At 40.4% G+C, this 25,248-nt stretch overlaps 1 protein-coding gene across 2 annotated transcripts; it reads left to right on the forward strand.

The window, feature by feature from the left end:
- The first annotated feature begins 1,110 nt into the window (after nt 1-1,110).
- On the forward strand, nt 1,111-23,666 carry trim37 (tripartite motif containing 37). Of its 2 annotated transcripts, none has more exons than XM_065963020.1 (25): nt 1,111-1,351; nt 3,012-3,095; nt 3,634-3,735; nt 4,091-4,131; nt 4,313-4,429; nt 4,925-5,012; nt 5,173-5,295; nt 6,037-6,160; nt 6,583-6,650; nt 6,993-7,117; nt 7,526-7,576; nt 8,492-8,573; nt 8,956-9,032; nt 9,427-9,606; nt 9,843-9,957; nt 11,031-11,222; nt 11,701-11,834; nt 12,036-12,118; nt 14,193-14,411; nt 15,029-15,355; nt 15,734-15,883; nt 17,048-17,246; nt 17,393-17,484; nt 18,556-18,666; nt 20,617-23,666. In XM_065963020.1, the coding sequence occupies exons 2-25, from the start codon at nt 3,075-3,077 to the stop codon at nt 20,661-20,663; spliced, it is 2,868 nt and encodes a 955-aa protein (XP_065819092.1). In that variant the 5' UTR covers nt 1,111-1,351; nt 3,012-3,074; the 3' UTR covers nt 20,664-23,666. The 2 variants fall into 2 exon arrangements, with proteins under 2 accessions (XP_065819092.1, XP_029134428.2); XM_029278595.2 differs by having other exon boundaries at nt 15,029-15,337.
- The last annotated feature ends 1,582 nt before the right edge of the window (nt 23,667-25,248 follow it).

Genomic DNA, 25,248 nt, shown 5'->3' on the forward strand with positions numbered 1-25,248 from the left:
TATGTGAGAATAAACTTTTCCAGTTAATTTACTGGAGTATTTCCATGGTGTAAGTATTACAAACTAAATGTAAGCTACATCTTCATCTCTCTGTTGCTTTATTAATTTAACCAATATCTCGTTTATCCCTTCTTTTTATCTTCATTCTGTGTTTACAGCCTGTGATGTGATGTCGTCCCACTCTCCCTCAATTTTAATTTTGTTCTCTCCTGATTGATTTTAAACTAATCTTCCTTCACTGTACTGAACTGCCTCTCCATACCTGCCTGTTGACTCCATATTATTCCTGTTATTTGCATTTTTATAATTTTGCCCTCTCTGTTGAACTCTGTTCTGTATTTACTTTGTCTGTCCCAGCACTTTGTAAACATTTGTTTTTAAAGGTGCTATATAAATAAAGATATTATTATTATATTACATTAAATACTGCAATCAAATGGTAACTGTGGGACATGTCGTTTTTTTTCCGGCTCAAAGTATACAAATTAAATACAGTTTTTTAAAATCTGGAACATGATTAAGAAATGCAGTCTGGATCTAAAAATAATCTGCACAAATAGTTCAGAAAAATCCATATTTAAGTATTTCTCCACATTGCTACACAATTCTGGACTGACTACAACAGGGGTGGGCAACTGGTGGCCCGGGGGCCACATGCGGCCCCAATCAACCCTCAAGGTGGCCCTCAGGTCAATTTTTACATATCAATTAATTGGAAACATGAAGAAAACATGACAAAATCTGCCATGAAATCATGAAACCCAGAAATATGTCCATAAAAATATTTGACCACTGGTACATGTTGAGTTAAATTTGAGACATAATCGACTGTAATCTTTTTTTGTATTTTACAATTTGGCCCCTCTGGCAGTGAGAATTAAATGAATGTGGCCCCTTGCTGTCACCAAAGTTGCCCCATACCTGCTCTACAATAAACAACACAGGAACAATAAAAGACTGATATCACAGCAAGTGGTGATAACGCTCTGCCTTCTGTAGGCAGTCCACTAGGTGGCGGTAATGCCCTTTAAAGCCGTCTGACAACCGCGTCAAAATAAAGATAAGCGAAGAAGAACACGGAGCATTTTGATTGGTTATTGCTAGGGGACAGACAGCTTCAGAGCAGCGCTACCGCTACATCTTCAATTTAGGACTAAAAAAAAAACAGCTTTTTTTTTTCATCTTTTTGCTTGATAAAGAGTAACCTCTGCCACAACACAGCTAACATACTGTACTATGTAATGCTAGTTTAACCAGCGGGGAACACGTCTGCTGTGTGCTCACATTAATTATGTAGTTTTTTTTGCCCTTTTTGTTCCAGTCGTTTGTTTGTCAGGTGAGACAGACGGAGGTAAGTGAGCCACCCTGCTAATGACAACAAGCCAGCTACATGATCAAATGATTTATGTTCCCTGTTTTTAATCTGCCTCCTGATGTGTGTTTGTAGATAAACAAACATGTTTGTGTTTGTGAGGTTAGCTGTCAGTGGGTCTGCTGATGCTGGGCCTCTCATGTTGGCTGCTAGCTGACGGTGATAAATACAAATCTATTGTTTTTAAAGCTTTAAGTTGTCCTTTCTTTTCTTGAAGGACAATGTAATAACTGTAGCCTTTTACAGGATTTATCTCTAAATCACACATTTTTTAAATATTAATGTAGAAAAGGCACTGATGTTTTTATTGTACAGATGTTTTATTGATTAACCTTTTTGTAAGTTTGACTTTACTTAAAAGAGAGCAGGGCATTTTTTTAATTATTATTATTATTTTTTGGGGGATTTTTCAGCAAAAACTTTAAAGAAAATAAGTTTGAGAACATTTAAGTAGTTTTTAAATTTGACTTTCTCTCGTCATGCTTGAGCTGTTTCATCATTTTTAATAAATAAGCCTATTTTTTTTAACAAAGCTTGGAAATTTGCTCCAAAAATATTGTTCTTTTAACTATTTATTTTTCCTATTTATGACCTTTTTAAAGTAGAAGTATAAATGTAACTGGACAAATTGGATTTTTTTTTGTGTGACACTGTGTTGCACTCATCAGGCCCGTCCTAAAGTTCTTCAGAGGGGAACATTAATCAGCACAAAAACAATCTGCTGTCCAGTATTCATAAAACAGTCAGTAAAATGAATGTCATTCAGCAGCTTTCCTCATCAGATATCTGGAACAGACAAGTTGATGGTAAAGCCAGGTCTATCTTGGCCAGCTCTGACCGTCCTCTCTCTCTCTGAGGATTTTGTTCTTCTCCCCTCTGGTCGGAGGTACAGGCTGCTCAGGACAAAGAGCAATAGATATGCACTGAACTTTCCAGCAGCACTATAGCACTTTATTTATCTTTGCTCCCATTCAAATTGACTTTTTAACAAACTGTTTTTGTTTGTTTCTTGGTTGAATTCGATCAGGTTTTGTTGCACTGTCCTCTGTTCTTTTATGTCTTGTACTGCTGTAAATTTAAATTTCCCTTCGAGGGACAAAAAAGTAAGACTGAAGAACAAATGAAAAATAAAACAGGCTTAATGTAGAGTTTCATAAACAGACAGATGTATTAAATACCTTCTAGTTGGCTTCTAGTTAAAGCGATTTTCAACATGATTGATCCTTTTAGGTAAGTAAAACTTGACCAGCGTCGTGTATCTCAATTTGTATCTGTGTTCTTATTTTGTTTTGAAAGTGATCATAACATTGTAATGCAACTCAAGAGAGGATGGGTTGAAAAAGATTCATTGTATTGTCTGTTTCTTCTTCTTCTTGTTTCACAGATGTTGCCTTCATTGAGGCTTGAATATAACATTAAACAATTATTTAAAGTAGTTTGAGTTTCATTTGAAATGGTCAACAATAACATAAAAACACCATCAAATGCAGACTGAAATATGTCATACACACACTTTTGGAGGTTTGACACACATTGATTTTCAAATGAAACAATCACAAAAAAGAAGAAGAAAGAAATCTGAGGAATGTCAAAAAAGTCTAAGATATTTGCTTCAACTTTTTTTTTTAATTTTTTTTAGATCACTGGCGACAACCTCTTGGATTTTTTTCCCTTCGAGATCAAGATCTTCAAACTGGCCGAAATGGATGAACAGAGTGTTGAGGTATGTGTCACATCACACAAATATCCTCAACATCCCCCTCACCCCATCATAGACTAATACTGAAAAGAACATGTGTTCAAAACAGTAAATTAGGCAAATTAAGGGGCAAACATCTTGATGATGGAGTGATGTACCTACTACTACCTGCCTCCTATTTGTCAAACTATCTTTGTTCAACAGTGCTGGCCTTTGATGCTCATATCCTTATGTACATATCCAACCCTGATTTCAAATAGATCATAATGGTAAAACGAGGTTGAGCATCCAAACTCTGAGTCTTAAAACCTTTGTGTTATCCTCCTTTATTTTGTATGGGCTGTGTTGGAGTGCTTCAGTGCTGCTGAGAGAGGAGGGTTGAGTCCAAATTTGTTGAAGTTTGACCCGACCTGCCTCGATCTTCTTGACTACAGTCAATGACTGATGATCGCTTCATGTACCACCACAGATAACTTGTACAGATAGAGAGCAAATTTACATTGAGAGTAACTGTACAAGAATAAAATCATTAACCAAACATCTCTTTTCTGTCGCTGTGCAGAGCATCGCAGAGGTGTTTCGCTGCTTCATCTGCATGGAGAAACTGAGGGACGCTCGTCTCTGCCCACACTGCTCCAAACTCTGCTGCTTCAGCTGCATAAGAGTAAGTCTGTGTCCGCCAATCAGGGGCCAGAAAATGTTCTTTCGTACTGCCACTCTTTGTTACATGTTCAAGCAAACCCTGGTTAATATTGCATACAATTTGTATATCCTGAATTTCTCTTAATTAGTTACTCGCTGAGCAGAACAGATATTTACAGGTTTAAAAAAAGTGTATTTTTGATGTTCAACAAAGAAAAGATAAATTGTGAAAATTTGCAAGAGAGTCCCTCTTTGAAGTACTCCAGGAATACTGCCAGCTGAATGAATCAATCAAATTTACCTGATAATTGAAGGTGTTTGCACTCACATTGTATTTATTTGGCATCATTATTAAACTGCTATCTCTCGTTTGACAGCGATGGTTGACAGAGCAGAGAGCCCAGTGTCCACACTGTCGGTAAGTCCTGCTAACACACTGCACCTTCTGCAGTCCACTGTAGTGTCTGTGTTCAAACAGTTTCATTTGAAAGAAAGCTTGAAACTGAAATAATGAAAAAGTGTTGTCTCAGTTTATTCTTTGCATGTTTGTACCATCAGGACGGGTATTAAAGTGAGTGTGGGTGTCCTTGTAAACACAGGGCTCCGCTGCAGCTGAGGGAGCTGGTCAACTGTCGCTGGGCAGAAGAGGTCACCCAGCAGCTGGACACCCTGCAGCTCTGCAGCCTAACCAAGCATGAAGACAACGACAAGGACAAGTGAGCCCCTCATAGTACTCGCCTTCTCCCTGACTTTTTCTACACCCATGTGTTTGTCAAATAAAATAATTTTAAGACTACACCCTCTTTTAGGTGGGAAGAAACACTGACATTTATCTGACTTTCTACTAAAGGATAAGTTTAAAAAATGCTTTACCTATATTAAAGTAAGGCAAGAATTTTATGCAGATTTTTAAGATATTTTTATTTTAAATTGCGACGGATTTTGGCAGAAAATAATTTATTCTTACAGGTTTTTTTTGTGCTGCTTCTTCTCCCAACACATCCTAGATGTTCTCCCTTCATCTAATTCACTGTCTTCATTCTCTGTCTGCCGTGTTTATTAACGTAGAGAGTTTCTAAACACTTTGTAGGAACAGTGAAGGCACACAGACTTTGATTGGTTTTAAAGACTCCCCCCCCCCCCCAAAAAGAACTGTTTTGTAACTGTTTTGATGTTTTTTTTGTTTTTGTCACTGAATTTGTCTTTTGCAGATGTGAGAACCACCATGAGAAGCTGAGTGTTTTCTGTTGGACCTGTAAGAAATGCATCTGTCACCAGTGTGCTCTGTGGGGAGGCATGGTAGTGTTTCACATCTTTTAGTAATTGCATGCAAAGATACACACACCCAGAGTAATCACTCAAAATTAACCATTTTAAATGAAGTTAACCCTCAAACATTAATATTTAAACTCTATAGAAACCGTAAAAGTCATTTATGTGTGGTTTTTATCATATCCAGCACGGGGGCCACACCTTCAAGCCTCTGGTGGAGATCTATGAGCAGCACGTGACCAAAGTGAAGGAGGAGGTCGCAAAGCTCCGACGCCGTCTCATGGAGCTCATCAGTCTGGTGCAGGAAGTGGTGAGGACTGATTTTTTTTTTTTGGTCCCAAATAAAACCAAAATCTAATATTCCAAGCACCATGACGTCAACTGAGTATATTCATTAGTCTGAATGGATGAATCATTCTGAGCTGTCATGTAGTGTCCAGGCTGGTGTAACGTCAGTGAGATGTGTTGGTGTGAGGGTTCCAAGTGAGTCGGATTCAGAGAATACTTGATCGGATGTAGTGGCATTTCTGAAATGATTATGTTTCTCTAAGTTTAAGAGGAAGAAATGAAGCAGTCATAGGGTTGAGTTTTGAGGGAGACATAAAATAAGTGTTTCTTGATCTAGGTTGTAGAGACAGAACTCTGAGAAATCATAATTCTTAAGAAAAACACATTTTATACTTCCTGATGTACAATTGGTTACGTGTAACTCATGAAAGCACAGTTAGTGAGTCAGGCTCATGTGGTAGGAGAATTTATTCCCCTTGAAAATTAAGTAATTCACGAGAGGACGAGGAAACCTAAAACATTTGTGAAAAACATGAAGTGTAAATATATTAAAGAAGTTGCTTCATTTTGTAAAGGTTATACAAATCTGTGTAAAGGTTGAGGCTCTTTGGGGTGAAGTTTTCCTGACATCCACTAGATGGCAGCAACATGGTGTTATTTCATTTTAGGACTGGTGTCTAGTAAATGAGGCCTGGATGGAAATAATACTTGTTGGTCACCTCGTGTGTTTGTTTTTGTGTTTGTGTGTCGTTTCACGGGTCAGGAGAGGAACGTGGAGGCTGTGAGGGGAGCGAAGGACGAGAGGGTCAGGGAGATCCGAAACGCTGTGGAAATGATGATCGCACGTCTGGACAACCAGCTGAAGAACAAACTCATCACCCTCATGGGTAAAACTCTTGGAGCATATTCTACACAGCTTATCTAAGACAAGCCACCAGTAATGTAAAAATCCCCATGAGTATGTCTAACTGATCAGGAAAAATCCTCCTAAAAGCTGGACAAAGCACACCATTATGTAATCCATGTTTGAAAAGGCTCTTTTTCATGCATCTTAACGTACAATGGATCCAAAGGTTGAGACCTTAGCCCTACGAAATATGCTCCCCTTCTGAGAGCAGTCAGATAAACCTTTTACAGCTGCTGGTAATACACGTATGAAATATTTATCTGGGCTGAGTGGATGCACTCACTCAGCGCCCACATACAGTACACAAGCCGCACACCCCAACCACTCACACTCTCCAGCCTCCATCAGGGCCGACATTCAGCACAAGCACACTGAAAATAGAAATGCGCTCTTCCCCACCAGGCCAGAAGACGTCCTTGACCCAGGAGACGGAGCTGCTGGAGTCTCTCCTGCAGGAGGTGGAGCATCAGGTTGGTCGTCTCCAGCAGCTCAAAGCCTACATTCACTGAGCTGTAGTGCAAAGAACTGCTCTGTTGGTGTTGTTGAAGTGTGGCAGCTGATGCTGTACTACTACTTTCTCAGCTGTATGTTAACTCAATGTATTAGTTACTTTTCTCGTTGTGGTTGCATATAAAGAAACTGATTAAATGTTCTTCAGTATCAGCACGACTTCTCCAGACAGAAACTCAAGTTTTGCACAAACTGTTCCCGTTATTAAAGGACATGTAAATAATCGTTAATGTTTTTACAGCGTTTTTGTTTCCCTCAAAATGACAATATATATTTATTTTTACTGTGTGTGTGTTGAATAGCTTCATTCCTGCAGTAAGAGTGAACTGATCTCCAAGAGTCCAGAGATCCTGCTCATGTTCCAGCAGGTCCACCGCAAACCCATGCAGTCCTTCGTCACCACGCCGGTCCCTCCGGACTTCACCAGGTAACCTGCTCCCCTGTATAGGAAAAGTTGGTTTAGTTCTTTTGGGTAAACATGTCATGCTTTGGCTGCTTTTCACCCATATTATCATCATTAAATAACCCTTCAATATGCTCAGTTTGTTTATATTTTTGACTCTAAAAAAAGTCAAATAATAGCTCAAATTTTGAGAAACCAGGTGATAGTCATGTCCTTCTTCATGTCTATTTATGAAATAGTTGTATAATTTACAGATCAACGATTTGATGGATCACAACACATCTGTGCAAAGCATTTCAAGATCCAAAATCAGCCATGTGTGTATTATGTTGTTGACCAATGGATTACAGTATGATGTAGCCTGACAGTGTCCTTAAACTACAGCCAGCATTATTCAGTAAGTGCAATCAACCTTTTTCTTTGTTCTTTCAGTGAGCTCGTTCCAGCCTATGACTCCAGCACTTTTGTTCTGGTCAATTTCAGGTAACTTGCCCCAGTTTTTCTGCCTCAGTTGTTAAAAAAAAAAAAAAAAGAGACTGTGTGTATTAAGTGAATAATAAAACGTTTTCCTTCTTGTGCAGAAAAAACATCCTCTCGGTTCTTTAAACAAAATATTGACATTAAGAGAATTTTGCAGATTGTTGAACTCATCATTATTCATCAGCTAAAGCAGTTCTTGAATGGCGTTTAGCCCACAATGTCGGGACAGTTCCCTTTTAAATGGTTGCCAGGAGACAACCTATTTGAGGCAACATTTGCATGTAGGAAAGCGATCCCTGGCACCACATAAACTAACATCTGCAGATACCAGCAGCTCTTTGAGCACGGGCCTCCCTTTATGGGTTTCTTCCCTTGTTTTCTGAAAGAGAGTAGCTTCATCTTCAACCTTTTGCCACACAGAGAATTCAGCAGCATCTATTATAAGTTGTTAACATGAAAAAATTCTTAAACCTAAATTGAAGAAATAAGATCATCATGAGAAAGATTTACTAAGAACAGAAGTCCATCAGTTTTCAGTGATTGTGTACAGTGAGGATCAGGAGTGCTTTTAGGCAGATCCTCTCTAGCGATTAATGTGTTTGGGTATTTTATTATTATTATTTCAAAGTATAGATTTAAACCTGGAGGGTCCCAGCTGTGCCCTGAAATATATTGCATTACAATAACAAGGCTTTAGTGCCTGCACATAATTGCTGCTTCTGATAATTTGTTTATAATAACTAATATTCCTCTTAACATTGTAAACCCTGCCACAGAGACTAATGTAATCAGAGTGTTAAAGTGTCATTTTATTTGATGTTTGTTTCAATGGAAGCCTGATCCAAAGGCTAGATCAGTTGCCTTTGGATCAGGCTTCAAATGAACCATGACCTGGGTGGTTTGTTTGTTTGTTTGTAGCACCCTGAGGCAGCGGGCGGACCCAGTTTATAGTCCTCCTCTACAGATATCTGGGCTCTGCTGGAGACTTAAAGTCTACCCGGTGAGTTTTCCTTTTTACTGATGTTTTTCATTGAATCAACGTCACACTGTTGAATTAGCTCGAGCATGATAGCATCCACAGCAAAGCGCCTGCTTAGTTTCTGGTCATCTCTTTTGGTCATTTCTTCATTCCAGTTTGTTTGTTGTCGTACTGAAAGAGTTTAGCTTGGCTTAGTTAGCCATCGAGCTAACATGTGAATTACAAATTCACAGATGCGCTTTACACTTTTTTTGTCAGTATGTGATCCTAATGAGCACAGGTCATGTGAATTAAAGAAAAAATGATGCTTTGAGTGAGCTGAATGTTAGCTGCAAACCCCCACAATGTTTAGTTTCAGTGAGTTCTAAGAGATTTGTGTAACTTTTGGAACGTGTGTCATCAGGATGGTAATGGCGTGGTCCGTGGAAACTACCTGTCTGTCTTCTTGGAACTGTCTGCTGGACTCCCTGAAACATCAAAGTATGGAAACATCTTTTTAAAATCTTGTTTGTTTCTCTACAAGCTGATCTTTATTCACAAGTTTTAGAGAAAAATTAAATATTGGCACACAGGAAACACAAGAAGTCCCACTGTGCCCAAAGATCATGACAGGTTGAATCATTCCAAGCTAGAGGAGAAGATACATTTTCATCTTTGACCACATTAATGATCAATAGATTTTACTGAAAAGTATGGACTGGGTTTCTAAAGCTTCACCGCCTAAAGGAAAAGAGGATATGGAACATTTGAGTCCATAGAGTAACATTTTGTTTTTCACAACATAGAAAAGATTTCATTCTCGTGTGGACCACTTCTTTCCCTTCTCCCTGTGATGTTTCTTCCTTGATAGTGATGTTGTTTTGGCTCTGTGTAGGTATGAGTACCGTGTGGAGATGGTCCATCAGGCCTCCAGTGACCCGACCAAGAACATCATCCGAGAGTTCGCCTCTGACTTTGAGGTCGGTGAATGTTGGGGCTACAACCGCTTCTTCAGACTCGACCTTCTGGCCAGTGAGGGCTACCTGAACATGCAGACTGACACGCTGGTCCTCCGGTGGGCACACACACACACACACACACACACACACACACACACACACACACACACACACACACCGACCATCATTTTTCCTGTAGAGCATGCTCCACTCTGACCTGCCGCACTCTGATATTACAGACACAAGGAGCAGAAGAGTTTTGTTGCCAGAGGGTAATAAGAGTATAATTTGATTCTCGTGTGTGTGTGTGTGTGTGTATATGTGTGTGTGTGTGTGTGTGTGTGCTGCACAGCTACCAGGTGCGCTCCCCCACCTTCTTCCAGAAGTGCAGAGATCAGTACTGGTACATCAGCCAGTTGGAGTCAGCCCAGAGCAGCTACATCCAGCAGATCAACAACCTCAAAGAGGTACACAGTCTGTTGTGTTTTTAATCCTTATTAAATTAATTTGATAATGTAGACCATTTGGAGTCAGATCAGCTTTGTTAAGTTTTATTAAATCTGCTGATGCATCATTTATTACAAACTAATGATTTTAATCCAAACACAGTTTCCCCCATGTATGTGTCTGTTTAATGCAGTATAGGAAAAAAGGTTAAGATGATGTTTTTGCTGAAAAAAAACCTGTCTGAAAGAAATCACTTGGGTCTTCTGTCAAGAACTACCTGACAGTTTTTCTCTTAATTTAACAGTACTTGTTTTTGTCTAAATAACTTAAAGTAGTGATTATAGGCCCATTCTTCTTTCCCTGTGTCTAAGGTCGCCTTTTCACATACAGTAATGTTCATTTTGTCTGACCAACAGTCCCAAACCCAAAGATGTTACATTTGATTTATTCCAGAAATAAAGAGTTTTAAGATAAAGAAGCTTGTACTCGTAAATGCTTGTCATCTTCGCTTGACAAATTACCCGAGCAATCATTTGATTATAAAATGTGTTAAAAATGTTTTCTCTCTTGGGGCGCGCGTCCCATGTGTTGAGACTCTCGTGTCGAGCGGTAGGCCTGGGTTCGCTTCCACCCGTGGCCCCTTTCTGCATGTCGTTCCCCGCTCTCTCTCCCTGGTTTCCGACTCCGTCCACTGTCCTCTGTCTGCATTAAAGGCACGATAAGCCCAAAATAAATCTTTAAAAAAAAGAATGTTTTCTCTTTTCATCAAATAATGAATAATTTAATCAATTCAACCTGTGTTGTTGTTATGAACAGATGGTTCACACAAAGTTTGCATCATCTCTACTTCTTTTTTTATATAAAATCTGACAGTGTTATAGTCAAATCTTACCTGATATTTAAGGTACTGTTTTAATTTTGTTGAAGAGTTTTACATATTCTGATTGTAACATGATCTCCATTACATATCCTGATGTCTGTGGATCTACCCACTTGTGTTTTTCCTTATTGCTCTGAACAAGCTGGCATGCAGCTGTTTCAGAAAAATCAATTCTTCTGACTGGTACATATATTTTTTTTTTTCTGATTTCAGCGGTTGGCCATCGAGCTGTTTCGCCGACAGACGTCACGCAGCTCCTCGCCTCCTGACATGAGACTGGCTGCGAGCACCACGACGTCTGAGAGAGACTCGCGCTCTGTGAAGAGTGACGACGAAATCCAGACCACTTTGAGCAACACTAAGAAAGCAGAAGAAGAAGAGAGGACCCAGCACGATGACTCTAATGTGAGGAGTAAACACACGTCACTCCAGAGAACAGAGAAAGCAGCTTTTTGATTCTCATTTTACATACGCTTGTAGTTGTACATAAGGGGAGATGTAAGAAGAAATAATTTGATTACAACTTGATGGGTTAAAAAAATGAAGCCTCGTATAAATTAGCAAGGGGCATCCATGTCAAAGCTTTTTCAAATAACCCTCGCAAGCATGTTCAAATAGATTTTGGAAGGAGGCTAAACAATACTGCACTGGCCTCTTGAAATGAAATGAATCAGTCTGTTAAATCTGATCAGAGTGTTAAAATGGATTCAGAGTGGAACTGAAGTACAATGGTTCAAAAGTATTATACAGGTTTTGATAAAAGCATTGTTGCAGGTCAAGCCAGTTTTTTTTTTTGTATTGAAGTAAGAAGAATGCAGTTATTTCTACGACGCAGGCATGTGAACTCAGAGTCATCATGGTTTGTTTTTTCTGTGTTGTGCAGGAGCTGTCCGATGGTGACCTGGAGGTGGACTGTCTGACGGAGGAGGAGGTGAACCCGCTGGACGGCAGCAGCACCTCAGGGAGCTCCACAGCCACCAGCAACACTGAGGAGAACGACATAGACGAGGAGACCATGTGAGTAGAAGAACAGCTCATTATCTCTTGGCTTCACTTACTGTTGTAGTGGGTGATTCTTTAGAGAATATTGGTGAGAGCATACAGGCTTAAGTTTTCCTTTTGAGGTAAAGCAGGGGGAAAGTAACTCAGAGAGGGAATTTTGTCCCTACTTTCTTTACTAAATTCCTGTTTGTTCATGATTGTGTATTTTTTGCACAGGTCCGGGGAGAACGATGTAGACTTCATTGGGAACCTTGAGACAGAAGAAGGAGAGCTTCCTGATGACTTGGCAGGAGCCACAGGTATGATTCACACACTCCATATGAAGCTTTCTTTCACGATTAATTATAAATTTAGATCCTGCAGTTTGTTTCTCTTGGTGCGTAGGAGGTAGGTCAGAAGAGATCAGTCTTTCTGCTTGTTAGCAGATGCTGTATCTCACAAACTTCTCCACAGACTTCAGTAAAACTTTGTGAAATGTTTGGCTTTGATTTGAGGAATAAATCCTAAATTACATTTTCCAAGTCTGCATATCCTCAAGGGCCTGAATGACATACATTTAGTCACCAACACGAGTCCTCAGGGGTCCATGCAGAGAAGTTTGCACGCTGCCCTAAAAGTTATAAATACATCATAACCATAGGCCATGTTAATGATGAACGTAGCCACTGCGACTCAAACCATTGGTTTCTCAACTGTGTATATGGAGCCTCGAGTTCAGGCAGTCGGTTGCCACCACGTTGTTTTCTGGAGTAGGAAGTTACCTTTTGTTAGAATTGGTGGTGTTGAAGCCTGGCAGACAGCCAAGAGCATAAATACATCAAATGAAGCTACTTCCCCATAACTTTCAGGTTTTAATATCATGGAAACGGATGAATTAAAGTACAGTTGTCATGAATAGAGAAATGAGATACAGCCCAGAACTGCCTGACACTCGAGGATTTGCAGTTTTTTTGCACGTCCACATTGGCTTCATTTTTCAACACCAGAGGTTGCAGCTTGGTCACAACTGCACATGTGCCAAATAGTCTGAATATTCAGATATGCAGGGCCTGATTCACACACACATTGCACAGCTTTTGTGTTCACTAACTCTAATCTAGCTCACATAAAGGGTTAAGTAGTAAGCATGTCTGTGAGCCTGTACCCAATGGCCTTTTTGTGCTTGAATATCGTTACCTCGGTTTGCATTAAGAGTAGGACCTTGAGATGGAGCAGATAGAGGAGAGGAAATTATGCGCTTTTCATTTTTCTATAAGTGGCCGCAATCCATTCTTATTGAAAAGACCCCACAGCGTACACTCTGTGCACACTGCACCGTATAATGTGCTTTATTTTGTATTTTTGTCTTCCCTGTTGTTACTGTTTAGAGATAATGTCCTGTTATGTGTTGGATGCTGCTACTTTTCACATGTAAAATAGGTGACTGTTGTTTTAAACCCCTGTAGGGATGAAATCAAAGATGTTTTGATCATTTTAATTTATTCAGATTGTTTTTTTTTAATTACACTTTTAAGCCATGAAATCATAAAATAAAAAATAAAGTCGACCACAAATGTCCACAGCCAACGGGAATCTCTGGAATATATTGCAAGCCCAAAGTTACCAGACAAAAGCAACAAATCCCGCCATTTGTGAATCTGTGACAATCAAATATTGAATCTCCTGCCTCAGGTAAAGGCCTCACTCTGTCTTCACTTGGTACAAACACACAATCCTCATCTTCTGTTTGAGAATTAAACGAATCAGGTGTTCCTGTGTTGTTTGGCAGCGGCACAAACAGAACAGAGTGATACAATGGTGGGCCTCAAAGCGGCTCCTTCTGTGTGTTTGACTGTGTTGGTGTTGAAAGGTATGAAGAGGATGAGTCATTGTTGGTGCCTGTGCTGATATAGAAACACTCAGTGTCTGTATGTGAACATGTGTGGGGGAGGTGTGTGTGTGTGTGTGTGTGTGTGTACTCTGTTAGATGTCAGAGTGGAGCAGAGTCAGAGTAGCTGCACTTTCTGTAGGTCCCATTGTGTCCTGATTTCTGTTTTTCATCATGACCCTTTTCTTTGATGCTGTTAAAACAATAAAGTTCAGCTCCGCAATGCCAGCTGAAACTTTCTAACTCAGCTTTGAGTTCTTTGGTCAGAGAAAGATTTACTGAGGATGCTCTGATCTCACAGGTCTCACTGCCTCTGTACTTTAAAATATAGTTCTCAGTATATAAAAAAAACAAAACATGCCTTTTAGGCTTCAATGATGTATTTGTGGCTTAGAATTAAGTTAACACCACAGATAATTTTTTTGTTAAGTTACAAAATGCTAATTGATTTCATGGTCCAACCTATGAAGAAAGGTAGAACAACATGTCCTCTGCTTGATCTTCAGGTGGATCCAGCTCCAGCATGCGCTCCTTACACCGCAGTGCTGCAGCCGGTCGCAGTGGGACCAGTAGCGGTGCTGCTGCTGGCGGTCCAGGCGGTAACAGCCTCCTGGAGATAGACCCGGTCATCCTGATCCAGCTGCTGGATCTGAAGGAGCGCAGCAGCGTGGAGTCTCTGTGGGGCCTTCAGCCTCGGCCTCCTGTTTCCCTGCTGCACAGCCAAGGTCTGTAGACGCACTCTGCCCACTGACAACAAATCACTGCAGCTAAACCGAAAATCAATACTTTAATTCGCACACAGGGTCCCTCGACAAATAAGAATTCTTTGAGGTTTCTTTTTTTTCCCACTTTTTTTGTTTTGTTTCATTTCTCTTTGATGATAACGCCCATCTCCTATATCTGTGCCGTGCTTTTTCTGATGTAGGGAGTGTTTATGTCAGAGGAGGTCATGGCACAGTGTGAAATTAAACCATCCTGCTCAAAATGTCTCATTTAGCCTCTTAGTCAGCTGCTGTCTTTTTAGAGTTGTTTGTTACTGACTGGTTTATTTTGTCGAATAAAACCTGAGAATCTCTTAAACTTGAGTCAACTTTGGACCTTATTTCTGGCATCTATTTGAAAACCCATTGATTTTGAAACAAGACAACCAGAAGTTCCAAATTCTGACTGAGTTTTTAGGTTATCAGGATTTATTCCTGCAGCTTTTTACACCACTGATCAACTTTGTGTGCAAGTGCACCAAACGATGCCGCCATGGTTTAGGTGCAAGCCATTTCTTGATCCGTTTTCTTCAGTTGCTCTCAGTGTCTCTCCTCATGTACTTGTTTCTGTTTTCTTTCAGCTCATCCCCACTCCCGGAAGGATCGAGAGCGGCGACCTCAGGTCGTGCGACGATCAGCTCCAGACTCCGGGGTCCTGATCCGCCTCAAGGCCCAGATGGCCGAGGTCCGCAGTAAGATGTCCGATGTCAAGAGTCAAGTGCTGGAGGCTCGGGGGACAGGAGAGACCAGGCCCGGCCCGTCAGGGGGCTTCAGTGTGGAGGAGGCTCCCTCTCACCACGCTGACTCAGAGTTGTCAGCTTGTCGTAAACCCGGGGAGCTGGACCTGCTGGGGAGAGCGGCCGCTGCTCGTTCCAGGCCCTGCCGCCCTGGTGAGGACTACTACATGGGTACTGGTGATGATTTTGAGTTGCTATACAGATTAAGTGTTAATAGTGTTCCAGTTTAACTAAATGAGTGTTACAGCTACCCTGACAGTCTATAAAAAAAGTCAGCTCTAAATGCAAATCCTGAATGTCTTTCTATGATCACATTTATCTAAATCCTGTCAGTGCTCCCACCTTTGAGTGAAGTTGCATGATTTCCGACCTTAACTAACACAGGGTAAACATTTTTTTCTAGTGTGGCTTTGGATGCTTCTTTGGAACATTGAATCTTTTGTATACTTTTGTTTACAATGAAACCGATTTAGCCCGGCCTTACTCACAGTCATCTCCATAAATCTCAGATACTCACACCTTATCTGTGTTTCTTTTCTTTTTGTGCAGCCAGGAAATCTCTGTCCCCCGTCCTGGACAATAATGGCTCCGTGGTCGTGAAGAGGAGGAGTCCAGAGGAGATGGAGAAGGACCTGAGAGGAGCAGACCTGGCCACAGAGCTCAGCCTGCACCTGAAAGAGGGGCTTGGAGGTTCTGAGGGTTAGTACTATTCCAACTTCAATCCCTGTTGAACCTGCACTGACGCCTTTGTTTGGGACAGAGGTGGAAAGCACAGACATGATTTCATCTTATAGACTTTGAATAGCAGGCTTCAACATGAGCCTGTATTTGATGTTGTTCTCATTAACTTTTTAAAAGGCTAAAAGGAAATAAAATAAAACAGTTGAAGTACCCTGCTATGGACTGGGTCAGGCTTAGCTCGTTGTTTGTTCAATATAGTGACTGAGGTTTGAGGGAAAGATCACTTCAATGCAAAACATAGTAAGTCGATTGATTGGCTTTAAAGTTTGGTTTCTTATTTTGCCCTTTTTTTATCTTCCATTAGCATCCTCTTAGTTTCATAAATCAGCAATGCGGAGGCTGTAATTTTGAGGATGTCAGTGCTGTAAAAAAAAAAAGAAGATAATTAACATAATCCTTGATTATGTTAATTATCTTCTTTTTTTTTTACATCAAGGATCTACTTGATGAATCTTGAAGTACATCATATTGGATGCCTCTACTTTCCTCTTTCCTCTGTGCTCTTTCAGTGTGACTCAAAATAGTTCCTGAAGCTCTCGTGGCTGAACTTTGATAAACTGTGGGCTGTGAGCACTACATACTCCTCCTCACCAAAAAGTGTGTCAATATTTCAACCAGTGTTTACATCCAAGTTCCAGACATTGACTGTCCCAGTAGATAAACACTGAACACTGATATTTTTTAAATAGTTCACACTTCTTATCTGTCACATTTTTCAAACACTTTTCACATCTGTTCCTAAGTTGTTTAAAGTCTTTTTCTTTCCAGGGCATTGCTTGGTGCTATTTTCTATTTAAGGACAGTGTCCTTGGATGAAGCACTAACACTTCAGTCAGTTCTTGGGATTGTAACAGAAGACCAAATATAGCCAGAGATTTTGATAAAAATCCCTTTTCACTGTAAGTGCTTGATAATAGCTAAAAAAACAAGATCAGCTCTTGAGTGAATGGAATCTGGATCCATCCGTCCACAGATCATAGATTATTGTGTCATGTACCAAGAAGCATGCAGCCTTTTTTTAATGTAGGGTTGTTTTCTATTTTTGTCAGCCTGGGTTGAACTGAAAAACAAAACAAGATCACGATTTTCCACTCAGTGAATTTGCTTCTGTCTCTCCTGTAGGAGTGCTGAAGCCAGACGGCATCCAGAGCCCCCTTGTTTCTCTCGGCAGCTCCTCATCAGAGCAGGCCTCCACCTCCAAGCAGCAGTACTCTGTGGAGCAGCAGCTGTACGGGGCCTCCGGGTCCAGGGACGACATTTTTACCTTGGGTGGACCGAGCTTCATGACTGCCAGCAAGAACTGTGGCAGTAGGACCCTGGGGTGCGTCTCTGACACTTGTTATGAACAGAAAAAATATTTCAGTTTAGCTACAGCAGATGGCTGATTTACTCAAACTGCAACAGAGGGCTCTTCATGTCTCTATCTTTCTACCCTGCTGCTCACACATACCCTTCTTCCTACTGCAGGGCGGCCATGTTGGACTGTGAATCTGAAAGCTCAGGAAACTCTCATCAGTCCTTGCTGGAGGGGCTTTCTGCACAGCCACATTTGAGTGAAGGTGAGCTAACACTCTAACTCCCAACCTCAGGGACTAATGTGTTCAATGTTTTTCTTTAGTTTGCTTTTTGTGTACAGCATTGACAGTGTACCCTTAGCTTAGCATAACGACAAGAGTCAGCGAGCCTGGACTTTTCAAGTGTGAGGACACACTCACACAAGGTGATACGTACCATGCCCAAGCATGTTTGACCCCCAAAGTCCAGTTTGTTTGACTCGTGTGAGTGCTCTGTATCATGCTAAGCAGAGTACACGTCTGCTTCAGCACATCATTTTAAACAATAGAGGCAAAGGGTTAAAGTTGGTCAGATGGAGAGGTCAAGTGTTCACCTGGAATTTGGGCAGATGTGAATATTCAGTCAGCTGGATAAAACCCCCAATAATTGCGGAGGGGACCAATGTGCTTTGGCTATGTAAGGGCAACTGGTGTTAGTGTGATAGGGATCATCTTAAACACTAACTTACATACATGTAATTGTTTGTCAATTTTTCTTGCACGAAAAGTGTAAGAATGAAAACTCCCTATATTTTAGGGTAATGGATTCTTTCTTGGCCTGCAGCTGTTCATGTCTGGAGTCAGCATTAAATTGATGTGAAACACAATGGCTCCTGACATCAGTGCATGTCAGTCTTTGCAGCTGGGCCGATGTCTGTCAGGGGCGGGTATAGGCCAAACCTATGATCAACTGATACATTGGTGAATCTCAATTAAAGAAGCAAATTAGATTAGTTAATTTAAATGAGAATTCTTGTTTCAAAGTATTTTTATTTGATTGTACAAGATGCATTATTCTAAACCCACTAAATCGTGTTAAGTGTGGAGCTCACTTAGTTTTATATTTGTCTGTTGGTGTGTAGTTGGAGATGAACTCATTCAAAGCATATTGTTGTTTTGGGGAAGAGAGAATAATAGAACAATTCAACAAATGAAAAGGTGCGAAACAGTTCTGTACACGACTGTAAAGCAGGTTATCCGTGTCATGTCTGAAAGAAAAGTTGTAATGTTATAAATTGCTTTTTATTTCAATCATATCCTTAAATGAAAGTCTGATGGCCTCTTGTCTGTTTTTAGATCCGTCACCATCCGTCCTCGTGGTCGCAACAAGCAGCGACAGCGACACAGAGGACGAGGCCCTGCAGAGCAACAACTCTCGCTACGACAACCAGACTCCTCCCTGCACAGGTAGTCAACACACACAATGTTCATGAGGAAACACACATTACTGAGCTCAAACAACAACTGTTAAAGCTATTACAGAGAGTCGTGTTGTTTATGTGAACAGTCAGGACTCAAATCTCAGATTGTTACTACGACCCGTCAGAAGCAATGCATCGTTAGTGTGGTTTAAAATGATGCAGAATACAGAAGTGAGCTCGTGTGACTGTCTTTACAGAATTGTCCTTCTCTGTAACTGTCTTTTTCCAGGCCCCAATGTGGTCTACAATTGCCCCCCTTCTCCTCCTCTTGTAGTATTATTTAATGTTTAAAAGTACAACAGAACATGAGAGCAGTGCAGATTTGATAAATAAGAAAGGATAACAGTAATAGTTACATAAATGTCTTATTACCTTCCCCACCAGGCTAGATATGAGAGAAAACAAGGACACAAAGATGGATGTTTTTAGCGCCGTTCCTCTGCTCCAAACACAATAATCCAGTCAGAACCAATTACCAAAACAACCATTTCTCAGGAACTCAAGACAGTCCAAGGTCGGACTGTCTGATCTGTAAGACGAGACCGTCTGAGCCTTCACTCGCATCAAAGATTGCAATGCGGGTTTAGTGTAACTGTGAATCAGAGCGGTACATCCAATATGTAATCATTTTCTACTCTGTTCACACAAAGAGCTACATTTCACCATTTTTATCTTTCATGCCTCAAAACCAGACACTCAAACGAACTCTTGTTGTTCTGTGATGGATCACATCACTTGTTTTATTCTGGATGTGTCCTCTAAAAAGCTCATTTCAGATTTGAATGTGTTGAGTCAGCATACTTGAAATGTTGTGATTACATCTTTAAGGAGGAATAACCAGGTTGTCAGTATCTGAACCACTACTTAAAACCAGAATGTGTCCCTGGTCGGCCTACAAACCCCCCAATTATGAGAAAAGTCTATCATCTCTACCTTTTGACATGTCCACTTTTCAGTGTGCTCAAACAGGCCGTTTGGAGGTTTTCCCTTTATGACCTCACAAAGGGCAGTCACCCCTCCCTTTCAGACAGAGAAACATAAAAGGCGCAATGGTTAGGGCGCGCGCCCCGTGTATTGAGGCTGTCGTCTCGAGCGGCCGGCCCGGGTTCGCCTCCACCTGTGGCCTCTTCCCGCATGTCGTTCTCTCTCCCTGGTTTCCGACTCTGTCCACCGTCCTCTCTCTGCATGAAAGGCACAAAAAGCCCAAAATAAATCTTCAAAAAGAAAAGAAAAAAAAAGAATACAGGACTATCGTTCTTGTTGCAGATGTTTTAGTCTCATCTTGGACTTTTTGCACTGAAGAAAACCAAGATGGACCGTTACATCTCCAACAGTTCAGCTTTCTATTCTAATTAGCAACAACAGGCACAAACGTCGAGTTTACAAGGATGTGGCATTCATCAGATTCAGAACACAAGTCAGCAGTTTAAGAACAGCTTCATGAACCTGCCTAAGACTTTTCTTCGGATCTTCTTACAAACAAATTCAAGAAAGAACTTCTTAAGACATCGGTGATTAAAGCCCACTGAGCTGAAAACAATAGAAAGCCCCAGACAGAGAATTCTAAATAGCAAAGAAGTTACCGTGAGCACCAAGTTTTATGTCATGCATGTGATGGTAGATTTAAAAATATTGTGGCTTGTTTGACCAAAACAAAAGAATCAAAAAATTAGTTTGTAAATTTCTTCAAAATAATTACTGTGAGTCACAAAAAGCTCCAGCTACTCATTAAACTAGAAACTAAAGATCAATTTGATTCACTTTATCAGAGCGACGCGTTTCAACTGGGTTAAGGTTACAGGAGAGTACACGTACTTTGATTGTGTAACCCTCTTTGTGAATATAAATGTTGATAAACCTGGACCAACACTTAACGTTGACAGCGCAGACTGACTTAAGATGCACAGAAAGTTATTTCTTGTCTTTCTTCCTTTAGGAGATCAGCTTCTGTCTGATGACATGAGTCTACCTGCTGACAGGTGATTCCCTCTGAGCCTGTGCCAAACATCTGGAGACAACACACACACACACACACACACACACACACATACACACACACACACACACACACACGCACGCTAGTTCCACACATGTGTAGAGTAGAAACTGCTTGTTATGCATGAAGTCAAAATGAAGATGACGCATCAGCTCACCTGGTCGTCCGGACACAGAAACATTTCTCTCGATGTGATCACGACCACTTAGTCAGATTGTTTTCGACTAATTATAAGCATAACTGTTCTGATTGGCTCATGATGTTATTATTTGTAAACCTGCCACTTTAAGAGAACCAACACGTCAACATTTCACCACTGCCAACTGAATCTTTAAAACTACTAAGGACTTTTATTTTGAAACCTGAACCACTACATTTACCTGGACTGCAGGGCGTTTAGTCCAAACGTTAACTTTCTGCACAAATCTGTGACATTTTCAGTTTATAGAGGCTTTTATATATCTTGCATATTAACAGGAGTTGAACTGTAAATGATCTATGGTCTATAAGAGCTCAGTGTTTAATAGCAGCGTGCTGTCTGTGTTTAATTCACTCTGTCTGTTTTTTAGTCTCTCCTACACCTACTCTTCTTCCCTCTCCCATGTCCCTACACCTCCCTGTGTTGGTGCTTAAAGTCTTAATTCATTCCTTAAACATCCAGTTTCATTTACTCTCAGCTTGTCGTCTGCATAAATTCAGTCCTTTTTCCTCCTTTAGGTGAACCTGTAGCGTTCAATTAGCTTTCCAGGTATCTTATGTAAATGTCTCCTCTCCTAAGAACAGCGGCAGCCACAGTGTCTGTCTTTATGTGACATTTGAAAAGGGTAAACGATTACTGAATCACATGGCTTATAAAACACCTGCTGCACTGATGTTTGTGGGCTGAAAGCATGCTGCAGATCAGACTCTTAGCAGTTTCGAGCGGATGTCAATTCTTCGACATTTGCTCGGACATCAGCGACTGAAGCTTCAGGTGCAAAGTGTTCGATGGCTTCCACCCACAAAGAACTGCCTCAACACGTAATTCACTACATGACAGGACATTCAGACATCATTATCAGTCTTATGAAAAAGAAACAGAAGCTCGGGGGATGCAGTATAAAGACTTAAAACTGAGGGAAACGAGTAGCCTGGCTGTAGTCGCTCCTTCAGACTGTAAATCAACACCGGGTCAAACACCGCTGCTCTCTGAGGGTCAAACTCTGACATAAGCTGCACCTCTGGAAGTAGTCGACGACATCACAGCAGTTGTCAAACAAAAAACACCTGTTATAGCCTTTAATCACTGCAGATGATTATACTTGTCACAGCAGCAGAAACAAAAATGCTCTGTTGTATTCAAGTGTTGAAGCTGTGTGTGTGTGTGTGATTCGTCATGCGCTGGAACTGAAGCAGCTAAATGAAATGTAACCTTCTTTTCTTTGATTTTCTTTACACCTGTGCACTTCCTGCTGTGAAAAGTAAAAACCTCAGCACTAAATACAAACCCGGTATTGACCTCTTCACAGCTGAGCTCAGCAGAGTTTCAATTATTCAGATTAAAACAAACAAAAAAGGCATTAACTCTCTTCCTTATACTCATGTCTATCCACTCAGGTTGTTTTTATTTGTCCAGATTTTCTGACTCCATATATAGTATATTAAAGAGAATTGAATGTAGGACTCAATTAGTAACTGATTGATTGATTGATTGATTGATTGATTGATGTATCTAATATGTCGTCAGTGAATCTTTTCCTGTTTTCTTGATGTTTTCACATCATAAGAAGGAAACTAAGCAACGTCCTCATCTGACAAACTGGACTTATGTTTTTGCACAGAAATGTCCGTAATGTTATTGAGCAAATACACAACTTCAGTAATCATTGCGTTAAAGAGTTGAACATGTGTCACACTGGGAATTTTATTTGTAAGATTTTAACAGTGCGATGAAAAAGATGTTTCCTGTTACTGCAAACACAAAACACAAAACCAGATTTGGTTTGAAATCCCGTTTCCTTTCCCTCACATTATTTTTAAAAAACAGTCGACGGTGTGTTCTGCAGATCACTCAGAGCAACAGCGACATTGTCTCGGGAAAGATATGTTAACTGATGAATTTTTCAAATGTCATTTTGAGCACGACAGATGGCTCCACAATCGGGCGTCTCCAAACCTGGACAAATAATACAACAGCAGAAAATGTGCAGCTATGTTGCACTTGAGTCAAGGGAGAAGCTGTCAAACTGTGGTGTATCGAACATCCTTTCTAATTCTCAGAAAGCGGGACAGCGAAGGTTTTAAAAAAAAAAAAAAAAAAATCTGTAATTACATAACACGTACTCTGTTTGCTTCACTGCTTCTCCTTCATGGATTCATTATAACTCACCTGAGCGCTCACAGCAAACAAACACGTGTCAGGCTGCTGCAAAACGACGCACGTTATTGGGAGAATACACGGGCACACATATATCTGTAACGAACCCTTTGTGCACTTTGTATGACTGCTGATTGGCTCTGAATGGTCCCTTTCTTGGTCACTGAGACACATCTTGTCTTGAAGGTCACTTACACTCTGGATGAAAGAAGGCACGTGTGACACTTCTTCAGTCATTAGTTTACATTGTAAATATTTACGAGTCGTGGTGCTTGCTGTATATGTGCCTCTTAAGTGCATGGCTTTATTGGCTGAATAAAGGAGGAAGGTCGTCTTGTTTGCACCGAGACACATCCAAACTAAAATCACCCACTGAAAGAGAAGTGAAGCGTATAACCTCCATCACTACTCCACCTGATAGTTTTCTTTTCCTCTCTTTCTTTACATGTTTATGATCAAGACTTAGATTATATTCTCTCTCTCTCTCTCTCCGTTTATTAATCTTTCATCTTATTTGTGCCTGTTGTGTCTGAAGCTGCTTTTTATTTTGAATGTTCCCAGAATGCACTGCGCATTATTTGTTGTGTACATTTCCTTATTGTGTAATAAATAAAATGTTTTAAGATCTGTCAGATCTCCAGATTCTCGGCTCGTCTTTTCTTTTTCAATGAATTGACATCTGGAGGGAATAAAAGTCATGAAGTCACGTTGAAGAAAAATGAACAACATTTGAACATTTTTCCTAATGTTGTTTTAAAGCACAATAAATAACACATATTTATTATAATGCTGTACAATAATACCTAGAACAATAGTGGTGAAGAAAGGTAGAGACATTGTGCTTATCTTACATGTTTATTAAAGGCTGAAAGTGATCGTTTATCATGTGTAATTTTCAGGTTAGTAACCTTGCATTCGATGAAAAAGTTGCAGGTTTTGGCCGGAAGGATAGACTTTATAAGAACCAGGATGTAGATCATTCGTCAATAGATTTAAAGCATCAAGTTTGGAACTTCTTCTGTTCAGTGCTGGAGCCTGATGTGATTGTTTTGGATTATTGTGTGTATGAGAATTGCCACTCCCCATTTCTGGTTGCTACGTTACCATGGTTGTTACTTGTCGATACCATGTAGCCAAACCCTGTGAAAATCATATTTAACGTTGAATATTCCATAATTTTATTTTTTTATTTTTTTATTGAAACAAGCAAAGTGACCAACAACTGATTGGTCCACTTTTGAGGTACATTCAACTTAACCGGGAAATATGATCCCTATTTGTTTCTGGTTCCTTACAGACTTCTTCATGTAACCTGTGAAGTCGCCACCTGTTGGTGATTAGAAATAATGCAGGTTAAAGTTACAGGCACCTCCACAATGATTTACTTTTTCTAAATCTTTGGGCTATTTATGCCTTTATGATGAGACGGGACAGTGGATAAAGTCAGAAATTGGGGGTAGAGAGAGAAAGAGTGGGGAATGACATGCAGGAAAGGAGCCTCAGGTCTGATCTGAACCCGGGTCGCCCACTTCAAGGACTATCCGCATGAGCATTAAACACTAAAGGCTACCTGCCCCCCATGATTTACTTTTTAAAGTGTAACATCATTGTCACATTTTACAGATGCAATGTATTACTTAAACAACCTGTTTATGGAGAAGTTTGTCAGTAAATGTGTGAGATCCGGGCCGCTGTGTGGCTTCTTTTACAGGAGCGCACTGTTAGACTGTTTGCATGTTTCACTCAGTGACTCTTCTTGTGACGCTGGTGCTGAGAGCTTTGATGTGAGATAAACCTTTGAATGAGCGGTCTCTCCAATAACAACATGTGGGTTTATGCATGAATGTACATTGTTGTGTTAAATTTCATAAAGAAAGCATGTGAATGATAATGTATTTATCACATTTGATTTTTTTCTGTGTAATGCTGTTTTGGATTTATCCTTCCTTTTGCCTGAGGGATTACCAACAGGGAGACACAGAGAGCATGAATGACTGAGAAACCCTTAAATTCTCCATAACTATAGTTCCTGTTGCCGGGTGTTGGAAAATAAAAGGTTCAAAGATAATGTGAAAAGTGCCATGAGTCTTTACGAGCATATATTGAGTAAATAATTTCACAAAACTCTGGAACAACATATAGTACATGTAATAAAACACTTGCAGTGGTTCCAGTCAGACCCTACTGGTCCTTGTTTTCAAATGGAGAGAGGAACA

The sequence above is a fragment of the Labrus bergylta genome, chromosome 14, assembly GCF_963930695.1.
Source record: "Labrus bergylta chromosome 14, fLabBer1.1, whole genome shotgun sequence".
Lineage (NCBI taxonomy): Eukaryota > Metazoa > Chordata > Actinopteri > Labriformes > Labridae > Labrus > Labrus bergylta.

What these genes read in the sequence shown, in the direction of transcription:
- trim37 (XM_065963020.1), top strand. Translation starts at nt 3,075, where the DNA reads ATGGATGAACAGAGTGTTGAG. An exon ending in TCAGTCTGGTGCAGGAAGTG is followed by an intron (nt 5,296 to 6,036) that starts GTGAGGACTGAT and finishes TTCACGGGTCAG; the next exon opens with GAGAGGAACGTGGAGGCTGT. An exon ending in GGAGACTTAAAGTCTACCCG is followed by an intron (nt 8,574 to 8,955) that starts GTGAGTTTTCCT and finishes GTGTGTCATCAG; the next exon opens with GATGGTAATGGCGTGGTCCG.